The sequence below is a fragment of the Enhydra lutris genome, unplaced genomic scaffold (genome assembly GCF_002288905.1).
Source record: "Enhydra lutris kenyoni isolate GAN:26980312 unplaced genomic scaffold, ASM228890v2 scaffoldscaffold9, whole genome shotgun sequence".
NCBI classification, from domain to species: domain Eukaryota; kingdom Metazoa; phylum Chordata; class Mammalia; order Carnivora; family Mustelidae; genus Enhydra; species Enhydra lutris.
The window spans coordinates 74,229,662-74,250,149 of NW_019154093.1; the positions used below are offsets into that span (position 1 = coordinate 74,229,662).

Sequence of the window (20,488 nt, forward strand, 5' to 3'; positions counted from 1 at the left end):
GACACTGAGGAGGGTGCAATCTTTGTCTTTGGTGAGGAGAGCCCATTTCCCACCTCTCCTCTTGCAGTCACATCCTGACGTTTGGCAAGGACATTGGGCTTCCTGAGGTCTGGCCATGAGTTCAGCCTCTTGGACACTATGATCAGGACCTTGTTAGAATTATGTACCAGCACCCCAGAAATCCTCATAGATCCCCTTTGTTTTCTTTTCATTTTTTATTTGAGAGAAAGAGCAAGAGCAGAGGGGAGAGGGAGAAGCAGACTCCCCACTGAGCAGGGAGCCTGATTCGGGACTCGATCCCAGGACTCTGAGATCATGACCTGAGCTAAAGGCAGACACTTAACGAACTGAGCCACCCAGGTGCCCCTAGGACCTTGTTGGAATTATGCACTAACATCTCAGAAATCCTGATAGAGCCCCTTTAAATTCAAACAACGACAGGCATTGAATCCTAAAGGTGACTGACTCACTTTACCCCCAGATGAACATGGAGATCTGGTCATCTCCATCAGCAAAAGAGCCCCTCCAAGCCCCAATGAGAGGGGTGCCCAGGCTCACATGGGGCACTTTTCTTCTCGAAGGTCAAATTTTGGCACTGTCAGGTTGTTTCCTGGGGCCTCATTAATAGTAGATTTGGATCCACCGATTTTCCTCAAAATAATCTAGGGCTGGGGGTTGAGGGTACAGAGGAGACCAGATAGGCCCTATGTTGGTTGTTGTTGAAAATTAGTGATGGGTACATATGGGTTCATTATACTATCTTCTCCACTTTTGTGCATTTCATAGTAACTGTTCTGTAATTTTTAAAGATGAGGAAAGATCAGCAAATACAGTCTTAACATACAAATAATTTTTCTTCCCATTCCAAATCATGACATTATGTAAGATATTCCTACCCTGTCCTTAGGGAGTCTGTCCACCATGTTGGAGGGTGAGCTCAGATGATGCAGTCTGATTATGGCAGCCTCCCTAGGGGGGCTGGCGATGTTGATGGAGGTTGGCCCTGAACAGTGGCTGGGCCTAGGAATTCACCCATGTCTTATTTTTAGCTTCAGGGAGTGACAAAATCCTAACAGTGACATGTCTGGGTCTCACATATGATCCAGATCCTTCCGTAAAAACTTTAGTGATGATTGATATAGATGAAAAATGAAATAATCACCAGAAGGAGATGAAGAAGAGGAGGAGGGGGGGGCGGGGAAGGGGGAGGTAGGGAAGCAAGAGAAAAGGAAAGGAAGCCAACATTAAAATAGCCATGCTTTAAAAAGCAGAAGTTTAAAGCCATAAGGATCTTCTTGTCCTAGAAGCCTGCATCCTCACACAAAAAGGCCAGGACGATTTCACAGCGCCTGGTTTGGTCCTTCCCGCTCAGCTCAGCTTGAGGAGAAAGCCTTGTCTCTCTTGCCCCCCAGTCTTTTCCTTGACATTCGTGTACCAGACACTGCTTACACAAAGACGAACAGGAGATGGGCTTCGCCCCTCAGAAACACAAAGTGTTGAAAAGAAGGCAGACATGTGAACCTGAGACGCAGGTGTGGACCACAGCGGCAAGAGCCCAATGACCATGACAACCTCTGCCAGAGGCATCAGGAAAGGCTTCGGGGAGGAGGTGATATTTGTGCTGGGTTTTGAGAAATAAATGGGAGTTTCACCACAATGTGAGTAGGAGAAAGGGAATTCCAGGCAGAGGGAACAGCCTGGGCAAAGGCTAGAGGTAGGAGACTGCTGTGCTTTCAAAGAGTAAGTTCACTGCCTTTAGAGATAGGGACAAAGAGTGGGAAAAGATTTTCCGGCAGACACAACCATCAAGGGTGTTTCCCTAGGCAAGGGGGATGACCAGGGCTGTGTCCATCTCAATCTACCCTCTCTTACAAAATCTTGTGCTTCCTCCTGCTTGGAACTCACCGGACCACCCAGAGTCTAGCCTTTAGGTCTAGGTTTCTAGTCCGAGGGAGGTGCCCAGGTTCCAGCCGATTGGTAAAACTGACATGACTGACACTTGTAAGCATCATTGCCCTCCAGGTGCAAGTAATTTCCAGAACTTTCTGGGAGGATCATTCAAGAACCCACCCAGGAGAGGGGAGATACAGAGACCTTTCTTTCCCAGTGGGACAATGATGACTTTGTTCTCCTTTTAAAAATAATCTTCGAATTTCTGTATAGGCCCCTGTGTCCTTACTCACAATGCCAAAATCCAAATAGCCCCGAAAAACAAAAGTTGTTTTTTCTTTCTCCTGGAACTCGTTTGGCGGCAAAGTGACCTGAACAGATGTGAGGCTATTTATAGTCTTTATTGATTCACTTGGTGTGAATATTCATATTCTGCTGCAGAAATACTGATGTGTTTGATTATGGGCCCCAGACCCCACCGGGGGTGTTATGTAATTGTGCGGCATACGCACCACATTACCTTTCTAAAATAGAATGAGGAACAAGAGCCCAAATTCCACAACCAGTCTGGCCTCAGGGCTTTTAGATAAGGAAATGTGGGCCTGTCCTACTTTTATAAAGATGCCATTTCAAGCACAGAGGACCCTCAACAATGTGGGCTAACCCTACCCCATTTCCCTGGCATCTCATTCTCCCTGCTTCACTGTGACCGTTTTCAGCCTCTTCCACCTGTGTGCATGTCCTGACCTCACCCCAAACAGATGATTTGGCCGTCTGCTTTCCAGGGTGAACAGGAACCGCCGAGACAGAAACTCGTTCACAGACCCGGAACGTCCAAACCGGTCTGTACCTGCCTGCCACATCCCGTCCTCTTGTCCTGGTCCCTCCGTGAGCAGCTCCAGGGTCTCCGAGGGGAGACAGCTCCCCGCCCCTCTAGATCCCCTGCCTTCCGCCTTTACCTATCTTCAAGTCACTGCATTAAAGACAAAAATGAGACAACAGATAAAAAATCAACTCACTGATTTCGTAGCCTCTGCCTGAACCTGCTCTCTTTCTCCTCCTGTTCCAAGACGAGCTTTCCAAGGAGTTGATTATCCACCTTACCTTCATTTCTTCCCCTCTGCTTCTCAGCTCTCCCGACTCCTACCTGACTCTGGCCCCATCAGCTCCGACCCAGCCCACCAAGGACAGGCTCACCCTGGTATATTTCTCTGGGTAGCATGGGCCCCTCCCTGTCCCAGCCCTTTAGGTGGCCTCTGGATCCAGCCCTCTCTTGCTCCTCCTCCTGTCTGGCCTGCTGTACCTCCTCTCCCTCCCTTGGGAGACCGTCTTTGCTGCACTGAACCTGGAGATGTTGCCTGGCTTGCCTCTTCTCATGACTCCACGGTTGGGGTTCCTCCCGGCACACCTGCTCCTCCCAGGTTATATCTCTGGCTCAGCCTCTCTCTGGCCATCAGACCCACTTGTCTGCCTGCCCACTAGACATCTCCTCTTAGATAGCGTAAAGACACAATGAATTCAACATTTCTGCAGCGAATGCCTTGATCTGCCCTGTTCCAACCCCATCAAGATCTTTCCCTTCTTCTCGGACTCTATCTGTACCCTGCCAGGTATGCGGGCCAGAAGCATGGCTGTCCCCTTGGCATCTGACCCTCCAGCATCCCTCCATCTCTAGTCCGTGGCTGAGGATGGTTTGGTTGCTTCCTTCCTCCACCCCATCCCTTAGTGGTTTCCCATAATAAGTGCTTTCTTAGGCTTCTTCCACTTAGGATCCCTACAGGACCTCTGATTGGACTCCTCTGCCCCCTACCTCCCGCCTCACCTCTACCTCTACCACCCGCCTCACCTCTACCTCTACCGCCTTGTCCTTGCAGCTTCAGGCAGCCTGGCCTCTTCCCCTAACTTTCACATGCGCTCCTCTTTCCGCCTTGACTCCAAGTCTCTGCACACACTGTTCCCTCTGCTGGTATGCTTTTCCTCCCCTCTTAGCCTTGCCTTCATATCTCTCAGATGTCACTCAAGGATCTCCTCGTCCTGGGGAAGCCTGCCCTGCCTTCCTGCCTGGCTCAAGGCCCCCTTCTACAGGCTCTCCGAGCATTGGGTACCTGGCCTGCATGGCCCCTGTCCTACTTGCAACTCAGCATCTGTTTGCAGAGTCACTTGACAGTGGCCGTCTCTCCCATTAGAATGTCAGCTCCATAGGAGCTGGACCTTGCCTGTGCTTGCTCTCCACGGCTCCCCATCACCCAGCCCCAGGCCTGACCCACAGCAGGTGCTCAGTGTTGCATGGATGAGTCGTAGTCACAGGGAGGCCACACGGTACTACTGAGGCGGCAGAGAGTCGTGGGACAGCGGGGAGTGTCGTCTGCTCATGGATGTCAGGGGCTCGTAGCTCCTTAAAGCCTGGCTTCTGGGCTTTCTTGGTGGACCAGGGATGACTTTATTTTGTGCGAGGTGGGGGACACAATCTCCCCTAGAACACACATGCTTGTGGGCCAAGGCTCCATTGGCGTACTGATCCTAAAGTCTCTACTACCATTGTCCTCCTCTTCCCCGTCAGCCTGCAGTGCCCCCCCCAGCAGCACACCCCCTCCAAGCTTGCCAACACCCTCTCAGCTAGTGGAGGGACTCCAGGTGCTCACATAGACCCAGGGAGCTGCTGAGGTGGCAGGCGGGTAGGTCTCTGTCATGGATGTTAGGGCTGTAACAGAGCTTCAAGTCCAGTGCCTCAGTGGGCACACGAGGAAGGACTGAGCCTTGGGCACTCAGCGAGGGGAGGTAGGCCAAGACCAGGTAGGGCTGGTGCCTGCAGGGACGGCAAGCTGTCTAGTGCCTCCTCGCCTCCCTGGTCTGTCACTCGGGTGGACCTCAGCTGCAGAGGTCCAGGGGCAATGCTCAGAGGAGTAGAGGCGTCAGGGGATGGTGTAGGACGGTGTCTTGGGCCACATCAGACCACCTATGCTTGAGCAACTCCTCTGTCCCAGCAACCAGCTCTGTCACTGGAGCAAGGAATTTCCACCGTGGGGGTCTCTGTTCACTCTTTCTGGAAATGTGAATAATAATTCCTGCTCCTCACCGAAGAAACCTGTCCCGACTAGGTCAGAGGAACTTCAGCAGGATTCATTTTGCTATTTATGTGCTGGGTTTACTTGTTGCTGCCACATCTGATCCTCACAATCACTGTGGGAGGGACACGGTATTATTATTCTCATTTTTCAGATGGGAAAACTGAGCCTCATAAAATAGGCGCTGTTATTTTCCTAAGCCTTGTCAGCTATTTAAAGATGGGAGTCATGGGGCGTCTGGGTGGCTCAGTGGGTTAAGCCTCTGCCTTCGGCTCAGGTCATGATCTCAGGGTCTTGAGATCGAGCCCCGCATCGGGCTCTCTGCTCAACGGGGAGCCTGCTTCCTCCTCTCTCTGCCTGCCTCTCTGCCTACTTGTGATCTCTGTCTGTCAAATAAATAAAATCTTAAAAAAAAAAAAAAAAAGGTGGGAGTTAGGTTTAGACCTGGGTCGGTCTGACTGGACAGCTCTGTGCTGGGTCCAAGCCATGGTCCCTGCTTTGAGGAGCAAACAGCAAAAGGAAAATGGATACTAAAAGCACTTTGGGAATTGTCCCCTGCTCTCTACATGCTGGTGTGGTTCAGGGTTCTGTCAGGTTTGAGGACACATAGAGAGTTAGGCAGGGACTTCCCTCTCCAGAAGTATCTGGGTTCTGTGTTTCAAGTTGGGTGGGTGGGAAGGGGGAAGGGGACTTTTGTGACCTAGAGTATGTCAATGTGTATGAATGAACATTGGTCTTTCCCCCTCTCCCCCAGGGATAGGGAGGTCAGGTGGGCAGGAGGGAGAAGTTGGTGTCCTTTCTCATGGTTTGAAGTGGAGGGGAGGTATCAGGGAAATATTGGTGTTCTTAGTGCTCTGGTACCATTGTACAGGCTGTACACTGCACAACTCTAGGAGGCACCATTCAAGTGAATGGCACTCCCTGGAGTTGTGCACCAGGCCTCATACCTAATGGTCCTGAAGTTATTCCTCAGTATAATAGCTCCATGGTAAGCAAAGATGGTAGTTAAAATTGACTGAGAAGTTGCTGAGTAAGCACATAGCGTTTATTTGACCTTAAGCCTCACAACCATCCTCTGAAGTCAATATTTCCATTATCGGCGTTCTGCACATGGGGAAACCGAAGCTCAGAGGGGCGTGGAGGATGGCCAAGTTCACGCAGCCCCGGCTTTCCCACTCTGCCATGCGGAAAGGGGTGTGGCGGGAAACTGTTATCTGTGTGTCTCTGGTCCTCCCCCTACAGCTGGACAAGATGCTGGACCCCCAGGTGTGGAGGGAGGCGGCCACCCAGGTCTTCTTCGCCCTGGGTCTGGGCTTCGGGGGCGTCATCGCCTTCTCTAGCTACAACAAGCAAGACAACAACTGCCACTTCGACGCCGCGCTGGTGTCCTTCATTAACTTCTTCACCTCGGTGCTGGCCACGCTCGTGGTGTTTGCTGTGCTGGGCTTCAAGGCCAACATCATGAACGAGAAGTGTGTGGTCGAGTAGGTGGCCTCTCTCCTCCTGTCCATCTTACCCAGGTGGGGCGGGCGGGGCGGGCGGGCCACAGACACAGAGTCCCTGTCCTCCTGGGGGTGGAGCTCTCTCTGTCCCCGGCTCTGGATCCCAGGCTCAGGCTCAGAAGTGTCTCCATCGATGGCCTGTGGGGCTTCCTGCCTGGGTGCCTGGGAGGTGCCTCTGGGACTGTGCCCACCCCTGCCTTTTTACCTGTCCCTCTTTGCTTTGTGCTGCAGGAATGCCGAGAAAATCCTGGGGTACCTCCATACCAACGTCCTGAGCCGGGACCTCATCCCGCCCCACGTCAACTTCTCGCACCTGACTGCCAAGGACTACACGGAGATGTACAAAGTCATCAGGGCCGTGAAGGAGGACCGTTTCGCCTCCCTGGGCCTTGACCCCTGCCTTCTGGAGGACGAGCTGGACAAGGTGTGGGACAGGCTGCCCTTCCCAGCCGGGGTGGGCAGGAAGTCAGATGTGGGAACATGGGACCCAGAGATGGGACTCAGGTGGCTAGAGCTCTCAAGCAGGCCTCAGAAGGCTGCCTGGGACGCGTTCACTTGCTTGAGAAACAAGGACGGACTAGGGATCCAGGGAGGGAGAGAGGAAAAGGATCAGCTAAACCCCTGCTCCAAGGTATGCTGTCTCGAGGAGATGAGGCACACACCTGTCATCGAAATCACAGGAATTGTACAGAATGGTGTTCAGATTCATCGAATGGGTTTCTGAGTGGGGGGAGGAGAGTCAGTGCTGTCTGTAGTGTCCTTGTGACCGTGCTTTGTACATGGCTCACAGAAAATAAGCATTTTCATTAGTGTTTACCCTCTGCTATCTCTCTCTCTTTGGCCCTCAGGCCAGTGCTATGGATACTAGGATGGTAGCCGTTTTTCTTATATAATAGGACCTCGATAAGAGCCAAATGACAAGAAAGACACACTCATACAGTTGGGGGAGGTGTTCCCTCACCTCATGGGTTCTTACAGGACAACAGAGAAGCGACGTCAGTGGGCAGTGTGTGGTCACTTTCCTCATGAGCAGGGGCCCAAGCTTTAACACAGTGGCTCTCTCTCGGCTACCCATCAGAGACACCTGGGGACTTAATAATACCCAGATACAAGCTCTACTCCCAGATCTATCAAAGCACTGTCTCCAGGGTGAGACCCAGGCATTGGTGTTCTAAAGGCTCCAGTGTGGTCCCATTAGGCAGCTGAGGCTGAGCCCACTCTATGAAAGTCTGGAGCTCAGGGCTGGGAGCTCCCATAGTTGTGTCTGGAGCAATCAGGGAAGACTTCCTAGAGGAGGAAGGTCTCAAGCGGGGCGTTATTTCTAAATGTGAGCATCTCCATCTGAATCACCTGGGGTCCCTGTCCAAGGCGTAGCTTCCAGATCCCACAGGTGAACTTCTAAATTGGTATCTTACTCCCTGGGATAGGGCGGATTCTGATACTCACCCAAGTTTGAGACCCACTAGCGGAAAGATGAGGAGTTAGGCGAGGGCACAGATGCCTGTGAAAGAGGGGAGAGTTATTCTTAAAGCTCTGGGGGCAAAGATAAGAGGTCAAGGGGCTTCCAGGAGTGGCATGGGCCTCACTGAGCCCTCGCCTGTGTCCCACCCTCAGTCCGTGCAGGGCACAGGGCTGGCCTTCATCGCCTTCACCGAGGCCATGACGCACTTCCCTGCCTCCCCGTTCTGGTCTGTCATGTTCTTCCTGATGCTTATCAACCTGGGCCTGGGCAGTATGATTGGGACCATGGCTGGCATCACCACACCCATCATCGACACCTTCAAGGTGCCCAAAGAGATGTTCACAGGTAACTCCTCCTGGCAGCCCCGCTGGCCTGGTGGGCTGCCCTCAGGGACGACAAGCAGGACAGGCCTCTGACTTAAACAGACTCCACGCTGAGAAGGCTCCCCGCTGCCCTCAGTGGGATGCAGTTGGAGCCTGGCTTGCCTCCCAGAGAAGAGCGCTCAAGAGCCAGGAGAAGGCTGTCTGGGAATCTGGACCCAGCCTGAGCTGGGGGTGGCCTCTTCCTCGGGTCATTTGCCTCTCTCTCTGAGGGCCTGCTGAATCCTCTTGGGCAGGGGTGTCCTTCCCCATGCCAGCCTGCACCTGTTCCATCTCTCCTAAAGGAGTGGGAGCTCAGAACCCCAGCACCGGATCCCTCCCCGCTTGAAGGCCTTCAGGGAGGAGGGGTGGGAAGGGAGGGGCCTGGGTGCCCCCCTAACCCCCCCGGGCCCCGCCTACCCTGCGCCTGTGCCCCCACACCGGCCTCCCGGCTCTCTGTAGTGGGCTGCTGTGTCTTTGCATTCTTCGTGGGGCTGTTGTTCGTCCAGCGCTCCGGAAACTACTTTGTCACTATGTTTGATGACTACTCGGCCACCCTGCCGCTGACCGTCATCGTCATCCTAGAGAACATCGCCGTGGCCTGGATCTATGGAACCAAGAAGTAAGGGGGCCACAGGGAAGGGTGGGATGGGAGGAGGGGTCTGTCCTCTTCTGACCCCCTGGAGAGTGCCTCGTTCCCCTGGGCTGCTTCTGAGTGGGACAGGAGATCACAGAGACAGAATGTCAGAGCTGAGAGTGCCCTCAGAGATCCTCAGAGAAACTGAGACCCAGAGAGAGGACGTGACTGCCCAGGGCCACGTGGCTGGTGAGAGGCAGAGCCAGGCTGAGCATGTGAGTCTCCTGGGTTCAGGTCCTGGCATCGCCCTAAACTGCCTTAAATTACCATAGCCTCCTTACCTGAGACCCAAAACTCTTCAGTTTTGTTAACTTTGTTGAGCACTTAGTGGGTATCTAAGAGGGATCCACCCTCAAAGAATTCTGGAACTTCAGCAGCCCGAGGCAGTTTTCAGGTGATCGACCTACGGGTGTGCGATGAGGTGTGGTTAGGGCCGCAAGTGTGGGGTCCGGTCGGGTCAGGGAAGTCAGGAGTAAGGAAGGATTGGGTCTCGTGGCCTGAGCCTAGGGCAGAGCCACACTCCCCATCAGCCCCTAGCCTCGTTCCTCATTTAACAAATCTGTGAGCCTGGGAAACCCCAGGGCCAGGCCCCTCCCACTCTCTCTGCAAGGCCTGGGGCTCCCCTGATGTCTGAACTGGGTCTCAGAATCACGCTCTCTCATGGCCTTGGCTACAGTCATCTCCTTCCTACAAGAACGCAGGTGGGACCCAATGGTGGGTCAGGAGCAGCCCTGGGATTCATGGTTGGAAGGGGCTCTGACTCTTCTGCTGTCTGGTGAAGACGCTGCACACCTTCTCAGAATATTATTTTTAGGTGGACAAAATAAAATAGATAGGATTCTATAGGAAACGAGTTAAGTTGAAAAATAGCAAAAATACTGTTTAAAATCTGGTATGGTAATGTATGTGCAGTTTTTTTCATGTATGTGTTATTTTTACTGCATTAAGTCAGAAGATTTCGCTAGGGTAATAATAACGGTAATTGTGAAATAGTGATGAATATAAATGACGTCTGTAGGTAGGTTCAGTCGTAATGTGGTAGGGAGATATATGTCATTGTGGCTAATACCACTGTGGTGGTTTGCATTTACAGTACAAAGAAACGCAAGGTTTCAGTTAGGTGTTATTCAAGTAGAGAAGATTTTTTTCTTATGACATTCATATACACAGCGTGCAGCTACGGTCATCCCACCCGCAGACCCCGAGGTCAGAAACCCCAAGTCAGGGCCTCTGGACTCTACGGAAGTGCACTTCACCTTCTTTCCAGCAGGGGGAGACCAGGCCCAGGCCAGTGTGAATGGGGCGGGGCCCATGGTGTCCGCAGAGGTCCTCAGGTGCCTGCCCCGCTGCCCGGCATGTCCCGCGGATTATACCATATCCCTGGGTGCGGTGTGACGTGTGGTATTCAGAGGAGGTTAGCAGGCGACACCAGAGCCTGCCCAGAGGCCAGCTGGGCCACCACATAATAAACTGGTATCCCCAGATGTGAGGAATGGAAGAGCCTTGGAGGGAGGGATTGGTCAGTAAAGGTTTCCTGGAGGAGGCAGTTGTGGGGGAATGCGCAGGCACAGTGGGGATGCCAATGCTGGGCCCTCTGCTCCTGGCAGGTTCATGCAGGAGCTAACGGAGATGCTGGGCTTCCGACCCTATCGCTTCTATTTCTACATGTGGAAGTTCGTGTCTCCACTGTGTATGGCTGTGCTCACCACGGCCAGCGTCATCCAGCTGGGGGTCACGCCCCCAGGGTACAGTGCCTGGATCAAGGAGGAGGTGAGGGGGGACCTGAAACCCCGGGGTCACTTTAATACAACAGGCAATAGAGATGAATCCTCAGAGGGTAGCTGCTGTGTGCCAGTCCCTGCCAGGACCTCTGTCTTTACAAGAGCAGGGAGAGAGAGGTGGCACTATCCCCTAGCACACATGGGGAGACCGAGGCTCAGAAAGGTTGACACACTCGTCCAGGTCTCACCCGTGTTCTCTCTCCATGTCTGTGGAGCAGAATCACCCACCCATTTTACAGATGTAGAAACTGAGACCCAGGGGAGCTTGGGCCCTTAACCAAGGGGACCAGCTAACTCAAAGAGCAACAGTGAGGGCCTCCATCGCTGGCCTGGTCAGGATGGCAAGGGGTGGGGTGGGAAAAGGCAGGAAGAGACCAGCCTGGAGGTCCCGGAGGGTGAGCTCCTCACAGCCCTCATCCCCGCCCCCCTACCAGGCAGCCGAACGCTACCTGTACTTCCCCAATTGGGCCATGGCGCTCCTGATAACCCTCATCGTTGTGGCGACCCTGCCCATCCCCGTGGTGTTCGTCCTGCGGCACTTCCACCTGCTCTCCGACGGCTCCAACACCCTCTCCGTGTCCTATAAGAAAGGCCGCATGATGAAAGACATCTCCAACCTGGAGGAGAACGATGAGACCCGCTTCATCCTCAGCAAGGTGCCCAGTGAGGCGCCGTCCCCCATGCCCACCCACCGCTCCTACCTGGGGCCCGGCAGCACGTCCCCCCTGGAGACCAGCGGGAACCCCAATGGACGCTATGGAAGCAGCTACCTCCTGGCCGGCACCCCTGAGTCGGAGCTGTGACCACCGCCCCACACTCCCTGCCTGCCTCTCCCCCACCACGCCCATCCAGCCCGCTTGTCCCAACCTGGCCTGTCTTCTTAGGCCAGGCCCTCTGCCCAAGGAGAGGGGGTCTGCCCTGCCTCATCCCCCACCCCAGTCCCAGCCAGCTTCCCCCTACACCTGAGCAGGGGCTGGGAAGAGACTCTGTCCCCAGTGCAGGCTCCCAACTCGTCTAACCTCCTGAGATCCTCTCACCAAACTGCAGCTGACTAACTCGAACAGTCCAGAAGCCCTGATTCCCAGCACAGGAGAGATGGCAAGTGGCCATCGTAGGGGTCGCTCCCCACACCTTCTCTCTCTCTGTAACCTGGCACCTGTAGGTCTTAAGTCCTGGCCATCCCTCTGTGCTGATGAGAAGCACCCGGTGGGGTAGGATGCTGATGATTTATCCTAGGGGTGATGCATCCCAGGGGCTGATTTAAGACTGGGGATGGGACAATTGTGCCAGGACTCAGGGCTCAGCCTTGGGATGGAATCTCGTAGAAGTCCCCAAGTTCTGTTTTGCGATGCAGATGGCACGCTCTGCCTTGAGCGCCAGCCTTGGCAGCGGAAGGGGGCTAGGCATGGGGGCCCCCTCAGCCCAAGGCTCTGGGTGGGATCTCCCATGTCCTTGGCCCTGCCTGGGGCAGGGTGTGTCCTGTCACATCCTGCCTGGGAGGGTGATGATTGCTCGGGACCCTTCCCCACCTCCACTGGGGCTTTGCCTGCCCTCTCTGTCCCCACCCGGGAGCCCACAGTTGTGGCCTGTGCCTCTTTCCTCGAGAGAGGAGGGGACAGTACACAGAGAGGTTTCCAGAGCACACCTGATGGTTCACAGCACAATTCAGTTTGGAGCACAATTGTGAAGCACATTCCCTTACCTGGGGCCCAACTTCCTCGCTTGTGGCAGCTTCTCTCCTGGAATGGGGGTCCCTGGAGCTCAGGGGCTCATACCCAGGAAACCTCACACCTGGGGAAAGACAGATAATTTCACTGCCCCTTTGGGCTGCCGCTTATTCTCCTTGTGCGCGGTGTGCCCGTCTTGTGCAAATAACCTTGGGAACCTTCCCCAAGATGCCCAGCCCATGGTGGGGAGGGCGCGGACAGTGCTGTGGACACTACAGGCTGCCAAAGGGAAGGGCTGGGTCTCTGTTCTGGGGCCCAGCACCCCCAGCACCCCACCCACCCTGACCTGAGGCCTCCCCCGGAAGAGAGCTCCCCTCAGAACGCAGGCTGGGAGGATCAGAGCCTGGCTGGCGAATCGTGTCTGTAGAGTGACGGATGGCCTGGTGGAGGGACGCATGCGTGGTGCGCAGCCGTGGATGGATGGCACGCAGGCAGGCAGGCCAGGACGGCCCAACTCTATCTGTGAGCGCCATGGTGGGTGGAGTGGCTGCAGGCCACAGTGCTAGGTCTGGGCACCTTCACGGAAGGTCCTGAATTCTTCTCGTGTTCTCAGCACGGGGAGGGACAGACAAGACCCAGGGTTCCCTCCTTCATCCCTTAGCCCCTTGGTCCACCCCCCCACCTTCCCTGGGGGTCCTTCCTCCCACCCTGCCATTTCCTTGACTCATCCCTCCCCCACAACTACTCCCATTTCCAGCCCTCCTGCCACACCCGTCCTTTCGGAGTGTGAGGGGAGAAGGAGACCCACGTCTCCCCAAAGACATGAGCCTTTGGGGGACAACATCCCGCCTGAGGCACCCTCACCTAACGCCTCCTGCCTGGTCCCATGCCTAATCCCGGCAGATTTAGCAACAGGAAAAGCAAGGCCCCGGGAGAGACACTGTACTATATATATTCTTCTAGTCTATTTCTATTGTATATTCAATCTGTACACGTGGGTGTAAATGCGGTTAACTGACAAACCCCATATTCTGCCGTGGCTCGTGGACTATTTTCATCCTCAGTGCTGTACAGATCTATTTTCATTGTATATTTGATATATTTTTAATTTTGTAGCGTGTGGCTGGGCCAGGCCCCAGCCCGCCAGCCTGTATCAGGGCGGCAGAGCTGGGCCGTCTGCTTGGATCCCAAGAGCTGGGTAGTGCTTGCAGCCGTCTGCTGTAGGCCAGGCCCTGTCCTGGCTGTGTCTCCGCTGTGTTAGACATAGGGCCTGGAGCTTGGCGCGTGCGCGTGTGTGTGTGTGCGGCGGCTGCGCATAAGTGGGTATGGGTGCGTGTAGGGTGATTTGTGATTCCCAGGGTTCACCACGTTCCTGAAGACCACACTGCCCTCCCCCTGCCTCCTTCTCCTCCCAGCTCTGTCAGGCAAGGCCTCGGGGCAGGGTGCTGTGGGGAAAGGCAGGTGTTTCATGCTGGGGACTCATTGCCTTCACACCACTGGGCTTGCCAGAAGCAGGGAAGGAGGGGCTCTGGGCCGAAGAGCCCCTAAATCTGTTTTCTAGCTAACCTCTCCCTGTTCCTCCCGGACTCATGAGCTCTTCATCCTGGGTTTCTTGAGATGGTGACACCCCAGGAGAGCAGCTCGCAGCGCCTCTGTCCCGCGTTTGTCCTTGAGACGGTTCTGAGAGAGTTCTGAAAGGAACAGCTGCCCTTCCCCTGAGCTTCTGATACACACTCCTCTCCTCAGTCCTCAGGGCAGCTGGGAGTGAGGCAACGCCTGTGGGGGAGTCAAGAACAGGTGGGGCATCTGATGAGGTATGATCCCTCCCCAGATGCCCCAGAGGAGCAGGAGGGGGCCAGAGAGGGGCAGGCCCCCACATCCCTGTGCAGGGTCCCCATCCCTTACTGGTTTTGGTGCTGTCCAAGCAGTGCCCACAGGGGGACAGCGGGCTCAGGGCAGGGCAGGGTGGGGGCGTGCCTGGAAGAGTCCCCTGGTCCCTGCCCCTTCCTGTCCTCCAGCCCCAGTCACCAGCTTCTTGCTCAGGGAGCCCTCTCCACTGAGGCAGCATGAAGCCCGAGATCCAGATGGGGATGGACAGGGAGGACATTCTAGCTGATACCAGCGGGGTGGGCCTCGGCCCTCCAGCAATAAATCTGAGGGGACTTGCACTCTCCTAGTGCCGGGAGAAGGCTTCCTGAGTCACCTGCCATCGGCTGAGGCTGGGGGCTGGAAGCTGCATGGTGCCGGGCCCTGAGCAGGCCTACAGTATTATGGGCAGGGGCTCCCCTCCAGTTCCTCCTCACAGCTGCATCCCCCTCCCCCCACCAGAGTACTCCCATGGTGGAAAAGAGGAGAGACAACAGGTTAGAACACACCTGACTCCCGGAGCATCCACTAGGCCCTGAAACTGGGGGCCTGCTGCCCCCTCACTGGAGCCTAATGACCAGAGGTGGGAAAAAGGGCGCAGGGTCCCTCCTCAACCCGAGTACTGCTTTGTACAGACCCAAGCACATACAGCCGGTATCACTTTTGGTTCGGGTACAAGTTTAGAACAGTTCAAGTCCATGTGCCCCGTGACTGGCCAGAGCCTGGGTGAAGACCACTGAACCCAGGGGAGGGGATGAGGCATCGTCAGCCCTAGATCCCCTCCTTCCTCTCTTCACCGCCCCCCCCACCCATGGTGTACAATAAAGTGTCTGTTCTTACCAAACCCTTCCTGTCTTTCTGACCTTCTCCGGGCTCGGGGAGAGGGGATGGGAAGGCCAGAGATCCCAAAAGAAGCTCTGGAGGACAAGTGTGGGATGGGATGGGGCAGAGAGGACTGCAGTGGGGTTGTAGGTGCTGGCTGGCTGAGGAGTTCGGGCACAATGAGGAGGGATGCATGTTTATTTTCCTGAGAATCTTCTTGGGTGTTGAACAACACACACACTTGTAGCAGGCCTTTTGGGGGTCCAAGTCCTCCACACACAAAATCTCACATGAACAGCTTCAGAGGGAGGTGTTTTGTGCTCCGGGTTTTCCCAATGAAGGAGAATGAGGCTCTGTCTGACATGAGAAAGGTGCTTGGTGCTTGTGGGGTCTTGTGGGGTAAATCCTGCCTTAGTGCCAGGAAGAGCGGTACCTGTCACTCTGCAAGGAAGGGCGCAGGTGGAAACCCACCTAGGGATGAAGAGCTGGGGGGTGGGAGAGAGGAGAGGGATGGCAGGGGGCTAGAGGGGTCACGGGGAACCACATTCTAAGTTCTCATCTTTTGCAAACTTCAGCGGAAGGTAAGGTGCCCCTACCGCACCCCACTCCAGTCTGGAATGCTGCTGTCTCACCTTCCCCCGCCCCCCCCACCCCGGACTGCATGTACAGCCAAGGTCCCCCAAGCAGCCCTCCGATTCCTTCTCCAGCCTTAGAAGAAAAGTGTCATTCCAGAAATAGCCACCAGGTGGCAGGAAAACCTTTCCCTCCAGATCTTCGGACTGACCCTTCTCTCCAACTCCAGCACTTCTGCCTTTGTGGATTAGTTTGACTGTTGAACGAGCATATATTAAGTGTCCACAGTGACAGGTCACGTGCCAGTGATGGATGCACAAAGATAAGTAAATCGTCCTGTTGTCCTGAGTTTTCTGAAGGGAATACCTCTCCCCACCATCCCCAGACTCCAAATCACCCCACTGTACCTCTCAATTCTGAAAGTCTCTGTGCTGAAAATGTCCCTTCTTGTAAATTCATTCAGTCATTTGTTTGAAGGGAAGGTTTTTGGTTGAAATGTCAACAACCCCCCCGTCCCGCAGGAGGTGCACATAGACCCACTAAGAAGCAGTGGGTGTTAAGGAGCTATGGAGTCTGACTCTCCAAGTTCAAATTGAAATGCCAGCTGGACCTCCTGCCTCCCAGGAGACCTAGGGCAAGTTATTTAACCCCCCTGAGCTTAAATGTCCTAGTTTGTAAAATAGGTATAATGAATGAATTGGATGAGATTATGCATGTTGCTATATATCAAGTTACCCCAAATCTTAGTGGCTTAAAGCAACCATTTTATTCTATCTTGTGGGTATGGGGGTAAGAGATTCGGGCAGGGCTTGTCTGAGTGACTCTTCTGGTGGCAACTGAGGTCCCTCAGCGGTGTTGAACTGCAGAGAAGCTGGTCTGGAGGGCCCGAGGGAGCCTCACTCACATTCATCTTAATGAACTCAGCTGGGACTGTCCCCAGAAGAGTGTCACACCCGGCTTCTCCAGCATAGTGCCTCTCTGGGTGGCCAGACTTCTTAAGTGATGGCTCAGGGTGTCCAGAGAGGCCCTTTCAAAAGATAAGAGTGGGAGCTGCCAATTTCTTAAGATGAGGACCTGGAAAATGACTCAATGTCTTTTCTATTGTGTTCTATGATCACAGTATCTGCCCAGGGTTAACGGGAGGGCATATAGACCCTTCTTGCCGATGGGAAAGGGGGGCCACAGAACTTGTGGCAGCCCATGTCCCAGGCCCATCATGGGGTGCTAGGGATTTGCAACCATTGACATCTGGGTGGGAGCTTTCTCCTTGGAGGAATATCAACTTACAGACACAAAAGTGGGGCACAGAACAGGTTTGTTCTGATGGGGAGGTGAGTGTCTGAGCTGGGGCTGTAGGAAGACCTGAGAACAGCTCATTCTGCCTGGGGCAGGTGTCATGCCTCGGTTTGAATCATGGCTTTGTCACTGACTGTGTGAACCTAGGCAGGCCACAAGCCTCTGGACCTCCATTTCTAGTCTGTAAACGGAGGATGGCAATCAGATCTCTTCTGCCCAGGGATTGCTGTGAGGGAAAAAGGAACTCCTTCTGGAACACCTCCTAGAATACAATGCAGAATTCTTTCCATACTGGAATACAACAAGTACTCATTAAACAGTTGCTTCCTTCCTTTTTGCAACTGGAGTAAGTCCAGGGAGGCCTGTCTCATTCCGGGGGTCCCATCACCCGTGCAATGAGCCATTCTCACAGAGCCGTTCAGAAAGGACGGTTTCAGCCCCAAACCCAAAGAAACTAAGAAAGGAGGGGCAAGAAGGCATCGTTCCCAAGGAAGGGAGTATCATTGATCCTACACACTGTCCTGCTCCCCCCCGAAAATAGCTACAGCCAGCCCCACAGCCTCAGCCCACCTGTAAGGGCTTGGGTCAGGGTTGAAGGATTCCACACACCACAGGTTGTGGTGGTTTTAAAAATATGGCCTTGGGGGCGCCTGGGTGGCTCAGTCGGTTAAGCGTCTGCCTTCTGCTCAGGATATGATCCCGGGGTCCTGGGATTGAGCCCCTTATCGAGCCCTGTATCGAGTCCTGGGCTCCCTGCTCAGTGGGGAACCTGTTTCTCCCTCTGATTCCTGCCCCCTGCCTGTGCGTGCGCGCTCTCTCTCTCTCTCTTCGTCAAATAAATAAATAAAATATATTTTTTTAAATGACCCTAATCCTTTAATACTTCAAATGGAGTCTGTGCTCCTCCCCTTGAATCTGGATGAGTAAACGTCTCCCGGGACCCACAGAGCACAGCAGAAGTGATGCTATCTGGCTTCCAAGGCTAGCTTAGGAAAAGACATGCCGCTTGTACCTGGCATTCTAGGGTTAGTGGTTCTAGGGGAACCTGGCCGCCATGTAGGAAGTCCAACTGCCCTGAGACTGCTAGAGGAGCTGTGTGTTTGGAGGCAGTTCTGTCGAAAGGCACAGCTCAATTCCCAGCTGAAGGCGGCCATTACTGTGAGCCACGGGAGCATGCCACAGTGAGCATGCAGCCCTGCTGAGCTCGAGAGGTCGGCAGCCCCCGTGGACTGCAGCTGCGGGAGGGACCCGAAGCCAGAACTGTCCAGCTGAGCCCTTCTGACCCGCTGCCCCAGAGTATCCTGAGCAAAATAAAATGTTTGTCATTTTGACACCACTAAATTCTGGGGGACATTTGCTTCAAAGCGATAATAACCAGAACATGAAGCCTAGTGATGATCTGGCCCAACCTCCTTCTAGAACAATCGGAGAACTTGAGGCCCAGAGAGGGGAAGAGTTCCACCCAGAATTCCACAAGCAAACGGGGTGGGGGGGGTTGGGGAACCAGGGCTGACACCTGGGTTTCTTGACTCCCAGTCTAGAGAATGCAAGTTCTGATTGGGAGGGCTTCTATCTTCCCCGCATCTTATCCCACCTTATGAGTTCCATGCGTCAAGCATGAACTAAGTGTTCTGAATCCTAAGGATTGTGCTAAGCACTGGGAATTTACAATTAAGGATCAGGCAGGGGCCATCTGCCTCGTGTAGGCAGTCATAATCTGACTTGGAGGTCCCACCACTGTCATTACCCACTGGTATCAGGCACCCAGGTGCATTCTTCACTGACATTGTCCTATGTGGGAGGAGACCCGGGAAATGGGGAAAAGATGATGTCTGTCACTCAACCACAAACCATTATTAAGATTACTCCATGCCAGCCAAAGTGCCAGGTGCAGAGCGGAAAGACTCAGTGGAGATCCACCCTGCAGCTCCCTGGGTCAGAGCTGGCTGGCTTCTGGGTCTCTCCATTCTTCCCAGGGCTGGCCCAAGCAGGGAGGGATCCCTGGGCTTCATAAGCATCCAAGAGGAGCCAATGTTGGGTCTGCCTCTCCAGACAACGGCTTCCCCTTTCCCTAGGACACTGCTGGAGCGAGCTGGGACCGTCATAACTAATTAACCAGTCTAATGGAATGAACCAGTTTTGTTGGAATTTAGCCCAGGTGGGAGGAATCTGTACTTTTCTAGATGGAGAAATGCTGAGTGCCAAGAAGTCCTGCCAGCTGGGCCCTGAGCTAGTGTGTGTGTGTGTGTGTGTGTGTGTGCACACGCGCGTGCACGCGTATGAACGCACCCGCACCCGCTTTCTCTGGTTGAAGACTGGGTCTCTATCCCAGCAGCCTTGAGTAAAGAGGGCTCTGGGGGTCCACTTAGCTGGCCCTGGTCCTGTGACTCCCATGAATACTATCCTACAGGCAGAGGCCATGTGGGATCCCGTATCATTCTCTACCCTTGGACCAACCATAGGCTCCACTCAGTCTCCCAGAGCTCACTGCTGCTCCTTAGGACTGAAATCTCTTAAGAAGACTATACCTGGGAGCTGGTGCTCCCGTCCCTGCCAACTGTCTGACTCCGAGTCTATGAGTTATGAGGATTTGAGTCTTGGCCAAGCCTGAGCCTCTGGCCTGCACCCTTCTGGTCCTTTCCCTTTAAGGGCTGGGACATCAGAATCCATCTCCTGAGTTCCAAATACACCTTCATAGGATTTTAAGAGCCACCCAACCCTGCCTTCTGCCCCTGTGCAGAACCATTATAGCTGACCTCCACAAGGCCCCGAGGGCTGTCCTCCATTCTGGGCTCTCCCCAGGCCCCTCTTGGGAAGGCTCTCGGCATTTGACTTGAAGCCTGTTAGTCTCTGCAGGCTGCCTGCGGGTGGGGGCAGGAGGCAGGGTTCAAAAAATTGATAAGCAAACAGGAACCTTCCAGCCTCCTCCCCCTCTCTTATTTAGAGCCTTCACTAGAGGGAAGGAAAGGCTCTATCACCTTCCCGCCAGTGATGATGGCTGAAAAACCTTTCAATTAATTGGGCTGGGGGGCAGGTAGGCTGGGAAAGGATGCTGGCTCCTTGACCTGGGCCTCAGGAAGGAGGGGCCAGTCCCTGGCCAGAACTGGAATGCCGAAAAGGGAAGATGTATCAGCGGAGAGATCCTTGCTTGACAGCTGTGGGACTTGCTGCTATGGCTGGAACCCCTCAAAACAACTAGAGTCCAAACCGGGAAGATGGAGAGGATATTGCATGGCTCCTGTCACCCCAAAGTGGCTGAGCCCCACTCCAAGCCCCAGTAGGGAAAGGGGAAGGGCAAACGGCTTTGATGTCAGGCTCTCCAGCTCTGGGTGGGCAGGGACGACCTCAGCTCTCAGAGACCAATGAAGGGCCTTATTTGAGGGGCTTGCCAGCCCATCAGTGTCATTCTGGGAACAAACGTTGCCCTCTTTTCCTGTTCTTGTGCTATCCCTTTATTCCTGGTAAGGGGAACCACTGTGGCTGCCACTTTAGTGTAGCTAGTGCCCAGAAAGGGGCTCTTTTCTGACTTCAAGATGCAGCTCTGGGGCCCCGAGAAGGAAGGTGGAGA

At 54.3% G+C, this 20,488-nt stretch overlaps 1 protein-coding gene across 2 annotated transcripts in view; it reads left to right on the forward strand.

Moving 5' to 3' along the window:
- LOC111143397 (solute carrier family 6 member 17) overlaps positions 1-11,532 on the forward strand; it is a 45,261-nt gene extending 33,729 nt beyond the window's left edge. The window contains exons 7-12 of one of the 2 annotated variants that reach the window (XM_022497102.1): positions 6,198-6,439; positions 6,689-6,881; positions 8,072-8,264; positions 8,741-8,900; positions 10,523-10,685; positions 11,131-11,532. In XM_022497102.1, the coding sequence (XP_022352810.1) occupies positions 6,198-6,439; positions 6,689-6,881; positions 8,072-8,264; positions 8,741-8,900; positions 10,523-10,685; positions 11,131-11,499 (1,320 nt within the window). In that variant the 3' untranslated portion in view covers positions 11,500-11,532. The remainder of the gene's footprint in view (positions 1-6,197; positions 6,440-6,688; positions 6,882-8,071; positions 8,265-8,740; positions 8,901-10,522; positions 10,686-11,130) is intronic. The other variant, XM_022497103.1, reaches the window with a different exon arrangement.
- Positions 11,533-20,488: the final 8,956 nt, after the last annotated feature.